At 47.5% G+C, this 9,629-nt stretch overlaps 1 protein-coding gene across 1 annotated transcript in view; it reads right to left on the reverse strand.

Moving 5' to 3' along the window:
- The window catches only part of LOC127921929 (TBC1 domain family member 1-like), a gene marked incomplete at its 3' end in the record, with an annotated part of 23,090 nt that extends 14,467 nt beyond the window's left edge, over window positions 1-8,623 (reverse strand). Inside the window, exons 1-5 of the mRNA XM_052505552.1 lie at window positions 8,585-8,623; window positions 5,838-5,942; window positions 2,614-2,746; window positions 2,098-2,189; window positions 559-666 (exon numbers count right to left, since the gene is read on the reverse strand). Coding sequence (XP_052361512.1) covers window positions 559-666; window positions 2,098-2,189; window positions 2,614-2,734 — 321 coding nt within the window. The remainder of the gene's footprint in view (window positions 1-558; window positions 667-2,097; window positions 2,190-2,613; window positions 2,747-5,837; window positions 5,943-8,584) is intronic.
- Window positions 8,624-9,629: the final 1,006 nt, after the last annotated feature.

Below are 9,629 nucleotides of genomic sequence, written 5' to 3' on the forward strand. Positions count from 1 at the left end.
CAGACTAGGCCTACAGACAGACAGACAGACAGACAGACAGACAGACAGACAGACAGACAGACAGACAGACTAGGCCTACAGACAGACAGACAGACAGACAGACAGACAGACAGACAGACAGACAGACAGACAGACAGACAGACAGACAGACTAGGCCTACAGACAGACAGACAGACAGACAGACTAGGCCTCCAGACAGACAGTCAGACTAGGCCTACAGACAGACAGACAGACTAGGCCTCCAGACAGACAGACTAGGCCTCCAGACAGACAGACAGACTAGGCCTCCAGACAGACAGACAGACTAGGCCTCCAGACAGACAGACAGACAGACAGACAGACAGACAGACAGACTAGGCCTCCAGACAGACAGACTAGGCCTCCAGACAGACAGACTAGGCCTACAGACAGACAGTCCTAGTTATTGTACCGGTCTGTGATCTGTGTGTTGATGACTCCTCTGTTTCTGTTCATACAGACAGACAGACAGACAGACAGACAGACAGACAGACAGACAGACAGACTAGGCCTACAGACAGACAGTCCTAGTTATTGTACCGGTCTGTGATCTGTGTGTTGATGACTCCTCTGTTTCTGTTCATACAGACTCCTCAAAGACCCCATCACCAGCTCATTCTCCTCCTGGTCACTCTTAGGACTGGCCCTCTACACACACACACACACACACAGAAAGAATCAGCAATATATTTCCCAGTGTGTCAGTTCAGGCACATGTCCAGCAGGTGTCAGTGTAACCTTTCTGAGTCAGACTGATCAACACGCCTCCATTAAACACTACTCTTTAAAACTGTCTCAATAAAACACAATGTCCACTACACTTTAAAACTGTCTCAATAAAGACAGAATGTCCACTAGGCTTTAAACTGTCTCAATAAAACACAATGTCCACTAGGCTTTAAACTGTCTCAATAAAGACAGAATGTCCACTAGGCTTTAGAACAGACCTCAATAAAGACACAATGTTCACTACGCTTTCAAACTGTCTCAATAAAGACAGAATGTCCACTAGGCTTTAAACTGTCTCAATAAATACAGAATGTCCACTACCCTTTAAAACTGTCTCAATAAAACACAATGTCCACTACACTTTAAAACTGTCTCAATAAAGACAGAATGTCCACTAGGCTTTAAACTGTCTCAATAAAACACAATGTCCACTAGGCTTTAAACTGTCTCAATAAAGACAGAATGTCCACTAGGCTTTAGAACAGACCTCAATAAAGACACAATGTTCACTACGCTTTCAAACTGTCTCAATAAAGACAGAATGTCCACTAGGCTTTAAACTGTCTCAATAAATACAGAATGTCCACTACCCTTTAAAACTGTCTCAATAAAGACAGAATGTCCACTACTCTTTCAAACTGTCTCAATAAAGACAGAATGTCCACTAGGCTTTAAAACTGTCTCAATAAAGACAGAATGTCCACTAGGCTTTAAAACTGTCTCAATAAAGACAGAATGTCCACTACGCTTTTAAACTGTCTCAATAAAGACACAATGTTCACTACGCTTTCAAACTGTCTCAATAAAGACAGAATGTCCACTACGCTTTAAACTGTCTCAATAAAGACAGAATGTCCACTAGGCTTTAAACTGTCTCAATAAAACACAATGTCCACTAGGCTTTAAACTGTCTCAATAAATACAGAATTTCCACTACCCTTTAAAACTGTCTCAATAAAGACAGAATGTCCACTACTCTTTCAAACTGTCTCAATAAAGACAGAATGTCCACTAGGCTTTAAAATTGTCTCAATAAAGACAGAATGTCCACTACGCTTTCAAACTGTCACCCACACACACACACCACACCACACCACACAGAGACACACCACACCACACACCACACCACACCACACAGAGACACACCACACCACACCACACCACACACACCACACCACACCACACAGAGACACACCACACCACACACACCACACCACACCACACACACACCACACCACACAGAGACACACCACACACACACCACACCACACAGAGACACACCACACAGAGACACACCACACCACACAGAGACACACCACACAGAGACACACCACACACACACACTAGTACCACAGTGTTCTCGAACACGGCAGCTTGTTCCTGATTGTCCAGTGTGGCCAGATGTTTCTGAAACTCCAGCTTGGCTTTAGACGGGAGGAGACCTGGAGACCACACACACACACACACACACCACACACACACACACACACACACACACACACACACACACACACACACACACACACACACACACACACACACACACACACACCCACACACACACACCACACACACACACACCACACACCACACACACAGAGAGAGACATAGTGAACTTCCCTCCATTGAAACTGAACAGCACCTTATAATAATAATAATAATATATGCCATTTAGCAGACGCTTTTATCCAAAGCGACTTACAGTCATGTGTGCATACATTCTACGTATGGGTGGTCCCGGGGATCGAACCCACTACCCTGGCGTTACAAGCGCCATGCTCTACCAACTGAGCTACAGAAGGACCACCTTGAATGTGTGTGACTGTGAAAGTGTGTTTGACACGGCCGGCAGGACCAGTTTCCTACCTTCTATCCTCTCACACAGCCTGTGCAGCTGCTGCATGGGGCAACTGTCACACTGCTGGCTCCTGGTCCTTACACTCTGCTGCAGGGCGGCCACAGAGAACGCCTGCTTTAAAGTCAACATGATCTCATCCACCTGAGAGAGCAGACAGGAGAGAGACAGACAGGCAGAGAGACAGACAGACAGGCAGAGAGACAGACAGGCAGACAGAGAGACAGACAGGCAGACAGGCAGAGAGACAGACAGACAGAGAGACAGACAGGCAGACAGGCAGAGAGAGAGAGAGACAGACAGACAGACAGAGAGGCAGACAGACAGGCAGAGAGACAGACAGAGAGACAGACAGGCAGACAGACAGACAGACAGACAGGCAGACAGAGAGACAGACAGACAGAGAGGCAGAGAGAGTGATCAGTTCAATCTCTGTCTGTCAGTGTTGAACATCTCTCTGTCTGTCAGTGTTGAACATCTCTCTGTCTGTCAGTGTTGAACATCTCTCTGTCTGTCTGTCAGTGTTGAACAACTCTCTGTCTGTCTGTCAGTGTTGAACATCTCTCTGTCTGTCTGTCAGTGTTGAACATCTCTCTGTCTGTCAGTGTTGAACATCTCTCTGTCTGTCAGTGTTGAACATCTCTCTGTCTGTCAGTGTTGAACATCTCTCTGTCTGTCTGTCAGTGTTGAACATCTCTCTGTCTGTCTGTCAGTGTTGAACATCTCTCTGTCTGTCTGTCAGTGTTGAACATCTCTCTGTCTGTCTGTCAGTGTTGAACATCTCTCTGTCTGTCTGTCAGTGTTGAACATCTCTCTGTCTGTCTGTCAGTGTTGAACATCTCTCTGTCTGTCAGTGTTGAACATCTCTCTGTCTGTCAGTGTTGAACATCTCTCTGTCTGTCAGTGTTGAACATCTCTCTGTCTGTCAGTGTTGAACATCTCTGTCTGTCTGTCAGTGTTGAACATCTCTCTGTCTGTCTGTCAGTGTTGAACATCTCTCTGTCTGTCTGTCAGTGTTGAACATCTCTCTGTCTGTCTGTCAGTGTTGAACATCTCTCTGTCTGTCAGTGTTGAACATCTCTCTGTCTGTCTGTCAGTGTTGAACATCTCTGTCTGTCTGTCAGTGTTGAACATCTCTGTCTGTCTGTCAGTGTTGAACATCTCTGTCTGTCTGTCAGTGTTGAACATCTCTCTGTCTGTCTGTCAGTGTTGAACATCTCTCTCTCTGTCTGTCAGTGTTGAACATCTCTCTGTCTGTCTGTCAGTGTTGAACATCTCTCTGTCTGTCTGTCAGTGTTGAACATCTCTCTGTCTGTCAGTGTTGAACATCTCTCTGTCTGTCAGTGTTGAACATCTCTGTCTGTCTGTCAGTGTTGAACATCTCTCTGTCTGTCAGTGTTGAACATCTCTCTGTCTGTCAGTGTTGAACATCTCTCTCTCTGTCTGTCAGTGTTGAACATCTCTCTCTCTGTCTGTCAGTGTTGAACATCTCTCTGTCTGTCTGTCAGTGTTGAACATCTCTCTGTCTGTCTGTCAGTGTTGAACATCTCTCTGTCTGTCTGTCAGTGTTGAACATCTCTCTGTCTGTCTGTCAGTGTTGAACATCTCTCTGTCTGTCTGTCAGTGTTGAACATCTCTCTGTCTGTCTGTCAGTGTTGAACATCTCTCTGTCTGTCTGTCAGTGTTGAACATCTCTCTGTCTGTCTGTCAGTGTTGAACATCTCTCTGTCTGTCTGTCAGTGTTGAACATCTCTCTGTCTGTCTGTCAGTGTTGAACATCTCTCTGTCTGTCTGTCAGTGTTGAACATCTCTCTGTCTGTCTGTCAGTGTTGAACATCTCTCTGTCTGTCTGTCAGTGTTGAACATCTCTCTGTCTGTCTGTCAGTGTTGAACATCTCTCTGTCTGTCTGTCAGTGTTGAACATCTCTCTGTCTGTCAGTGTTGAACAACTCTCTGTCTGTCTGTCAGTGTTGAACATCTCTCTCTCTGTCTGTCAGTGTTGAACATCTCTCTGTCTGTCTGTCAGTGTTGAACATCTCTCTCTCTGTCTGTCAGTGTTGAACATCTCTCTCTCTGTCTGTCAGTGTTGAACATCTCTCTGTCTGTCAGTGTTGAACATATCTGTCTGTCAGTGTTGAACATCTCTGTCTGTCAGTGTTGAACATCTCTCTGTCTGTCTGTCAGTGTTGAACATCTCTCTGTCTGTCTGTCAGTGTTGAACATCTCTCTGTCTGTCTGTCAGTGTTGAACATCTCTCTGTCTGTCTGTCAGTGTTGAACATCTCTCTGTCTGTCTGTCAGTGTTGAACATCTCTCTGTCTGTCTGTCAGTGTTGAACATCTCTCTGTCTGTCTGTCAGTGTTGAACATCTCTCTGTCTGTCTGTCAGTGTTGAACATCTCTCTGTCTGTCTGTCAGTGTTGAACATCTCTCTGTCTGTCTGTCAGTGTTGAACATCTCTCTGTCTGTCTGTCAGTGTTGAACATCTCTGTCTGTCTGTCAGTGTTGAACATCTCTCTGTCTGTCAGTGTTGAACAACTCTCTGTCTGTCTGTCAGTGTTGAACATCTCTCTGTCTGTCAGTGTTGAACAACTCTCTGTCTGTCTGTCAGTGTTGAACATCTCTCTGTCTGTCTGTCAGTGTTGAACATCTCTCTGTCTGTCTGTCAGTGTTGAACATCTCTCTGTCTGTCAGTCAGTTGAACATCTCTCTGTCTGTGTCAGTGTTGAACATCTCTCTGTCTGTCAGTGTCATCTCTCTGTGTTGAACATCTCTCTGTCTGTCAGTGTTGAACATCTCTCTGTCAGTCAGTGTTGAACATCTCTCTCTGTCTGTCTGTCATCTCTCTGTCTGAACATCTCTCTCTCTGTCTGTCAGTGTTGAACATCTCTCTGTCTGTCAGTGTTGAACATCTCTCTCTCTGTCTGTCAGTGTTGAACATCTCTCTCTCTGTCTGTCAGTGTTGAACATCTCTCTGTCTGTCAGTGTTGAACATCTGTCTGTCTGTCAGTGTTGAACATCTGTCTGTCTGTCAGTGTTGAACATCTGTCTGTCTGTCAGTGTTGAACATCTGTCTGTCTGTCAGTGTTGAACATCTGTCTGTCTGTCAGTGTTGAACATCTCTCTGTCTGTCAGTGTTGAACATCTCTCTGTCTGTCAGTGTTGAACATCTCTCGGTCTGTCAGTGTTGAACATCTCTCTGTCTGTCAGTGTTGAACATCTCTCTGTCCGTCTTACCAGGGATTCATCAGTACACTGGAAGACATAGCAGACGAACGTACAGCTCCCTCCTTCTACTGTCTCTCTACAGATGAACCCAAAGTGATCCACATGATGAATACCCTGGAGAGAGAGAGAGAGAGAGGGAGAGAGAGAGACAGAGAGAGACAGAGAGAGACAGAGAGAGAGAGAGAGAGAGAGACAGACAGAGAGAGACAGAGACAGAGAGAGACAGAGACAGAGAGAGACAGAGAGAGAGAGAGAGAGAGAGAGACACAGAGAGAGAGAGAGAGAGAGAGAGAGAGAGAGAGAGAGAGAGAGAGAGAGAGAGAGAGAGAGAGAGAGAGACAGAGAGAGAGACAGAGAGAGAGACAGAGAGAGAGACAGAGAGAGAGACAACAAAGAGATTAGAGAGAGAAGCATGGTGGGTCACAATGTAAAACAAGGTAACATTAAACACGTCGTCTCTAGGTCACGACTCACCATCCAGAAGGGGGTCGGAGACATCCAACTAACGTCCCGACATGCTAACGGTCGGAGACATCCAACTAACGTCCCGACATGCTAACGGACTGACACATCCAACTAACGTCCCGACATGCTAACGGACTGACACATCCAACTAACGTCCCGACATGCTAACGGTCGGAGACATCCAACTAACGTCCCGACATGCTAACGGACGACACATCAACTAACGTCCCGACATGCTAACGGTCGGAGACATCAACTAACGCCCCGACATGCTAACGGTCGGAGACATCCAACTAACGCCCCGACATGCTAACGGATGACACATCCAACTAACGCCCCGACATGCTAACGGACGGAGACATCAACTAACGTCCCGACATGCTAACGGTCGGAGACATCAACTAACGTCCCGACATGCTAACGGTCGGAGACATCCAACTAACGTCCCGACATGCTAACGGTCGGAGACATCAACTAACGTCCCGACATGCTAACGGACTGACACATCCAACTAACGTCCCGACATGCTAACGGTCGGAGACATCCAACTAACGTCCCGACATGCTAACGGACGGAGACATCCAACTAACGTCCCGACATGCTAACGGTCGGAGACATCCAACTAACGTCCCGACATGCTAACGGTCGGAGACATCCAACTAACGTCCCGACATGCTAACGGTCGGAGACATCCAACTAACGTCCCGACATGCTAACGGACGACACATCCAACTAACGTCCCGACATGCTAACGGTCGGAGACATCCAACTAACGCCCGACATGCTAACGGACGACACATCCAACTAACGCCCCGACATGCTAACGGACGACACATCCAACTAACGTCCCGACATGCTAAGAGTCGGAGACATCCAACTAACGTCCCGACATGCTAACGGACTGTGACACATCCAACTAACGTCCCGACATGCTAACGGTCGGAGACATCAACTAACGCCCCGACATGCTAACGGTCGGAGACATCCAACTAACGACCCCGACATGCTAACGGACGGACACATCCAACTAACGTCCCGACATGCTAACGGACGGAGACATCCAACTAACGTCCCGACATGCTAACGGACGGAGACATCCAACTAACGTCCCGACATGCTAACGGTCGGAGACATCCAACTAACGTCCCGACATGCTAACGGTCGGAGACATCCAACTAACGTCCCGACATGCTAACGGACGGAGACATCCAACTAACGTCCCGACATGCTAACGGTCGGAGACATCCAACTAACGTCCCGACATGCTAACGGACGACACATCCAACTAACGTCCCGACATGCTAAGGGTCGGAGACATCCAACTAACGTCCCGACATGCTAACGGGAGCGGAGACATCAACTAACGTCCCGACATGCTAACGGACTGACACATCCAACTAACGTCCCGACATGCTAACGGTCGGAGACATCCAACTAACGTCCCGACATGCTAACGGACGACACATGCAACAACGTCCCGACATGCTAACGGTCGGAGACATCCAACTAACGTCCCGACATGCTAACGGTCGGAGACATCCAACTAACGTCCCGACATGCTAACGTCCCGACATGCTAACGGTCGGAGACATCCAACTAACGTCCCGACATGCTAACGGTCGGAGACATCCAACTAACGTCCCGACATGCTAACGGTCGGAGACATCAACTAACGTCCCGACATGCTAACGGTCGGAGACATCAACTAACGTCCCGATATGCTAACGGACGGAGACATCCAACTAACGTCCCGACATGCTAACGGACAGTATGACACAGCAACTAACGTCCCGACATGCTAACGGTCGGAGACATCAACTAACGCCCCGACATGCTAATGGACGACACATCCAACTAACGTCCCGACATGCTAACGGTCGGAGACATCAACTAACGTCCCGACATGCTAAAGGAGACATATGTAAAACGTCCCGACATGCTAACGGTCGGAGACATGTAAAACGCCCCGACATGTAACGGTCGGAGACATCCAACTAACGTCCCGACATGCTAACGGACGGAGACATCCAACTAACGTCCCGACATGCTAACGGACGACACATCCAACTAACGTCCCGACATGCTAGTATGTAAAGGAGACATAAATGAGCTAACGTCCCGACATGCTATGGTCGGAGACATCCAACTAACGTCCCGACATGCTAACGGACACACATGTCAACTAACGTCCCGACATGCTAAAGGTCGGAGACACATCCATAAATTTGCCCCTCCCATTGCATTGTGGGGGACAAAGAGAACACACACACACTGAACACACACACGCGTACCTGTGAGCAGAAAGATATTTCTCTGAAGCTCTTCTCTATGGCAACCTTCTTAGTGTCTGGACTGACCAGGAAGATCTGAGACCGACCCACCTGGAAACACACACAGATATAGAAACAACCTTCTTAGTGTCTGGACTGACCAGGAAGATCTGAGACCGACCCACCTGGAAACACACACAGATATAGAAACAACCTTCTTAGTGACTGTCTGTAAAGGAGCAGCGTGTAAAGGAGCAGCGTGTAAAGGAGGAGCATGTAAAGGAGCAGTATGTAAAGGAGCAGCATGTAAAGGAGCAGCGTGTAAAGGAGCAGCATGTAAAGGAGGAGCATGTAAAGGAGGAGCATGTAAAGGAGCAGTATGTAAAGGAGCAGCATGTAAAGGAGCAGCATGTAAAGGAGCAGCATGTAAAGGAGCAGCATGTAAAGGAGCAGCATGTAAAGGAGCAGCATGTAAAGGAGCAGCATGTAAAGGGGCAGCATGTAAAGGAGCAGCATGTAAAGGGGCAGCATGTAAAGGGGCAGCATGTAAAGGAGCAGCATGTAAAGGAGCAGCATGTAAAGGAGCAGCATGTAAAGGAGGAGCATGTAAAGGAGCAGCATGTAAAGGAGCAGTATGTAAAAGGAGCAGCAGCATGTAAAGGAGCAGCATGTAAAGGAGCAGCATGTAAAGGAGCAGCATGTAAAGGAGCAGCATGTAAAGGAGCAGCATGTAAAGGAGCAGCATGTAAAGGGGCAGCAGCATGTAAAGGAGCAGCATGTAAAGGAGCAGCAGCATGTAAAGGAGCAGCATGTAAAGGAGCAGCAGCATGTAAAGGAGCAGCATGTAAAGGAGCAGCATGTAAAGGAGCAGCAGCATGTAAAGGAGCAGCATGTAAAGGAGCAGTATGTAAAAGGAGCAGTATGTAAAGGAGCAGCATGTATGTAAAGGAGCAGCATGTAAAGGAGCAGTATGTAAAGGAGCAGCATGTAAAGGAGGCAGCATGTAAAGGAGCAGCAGTATGTAAAGGAGCAGCATGTAAAGGAGCAGCATGTAAAGGGCAGCATG

The sequence above is a fragment of the Oncorhynchus keta genome, unplaced genomic scaffold, assembly GCF_023373465.1.
Source record: "Oncorhynchus keta strain PuntledgeMale-10-30-2019 unplaced genomic scaffold, Oket_V2 Un_contig_24026_pilon_pilon, whole genome shotgun sequence".
Taxonomy (NCBI): Eukaryota; Metazoa; Chordata; class Actinopteri; order Salmoniformes; family Salmonidae; genus Oncorhynchus; species Oncorhynchus keta.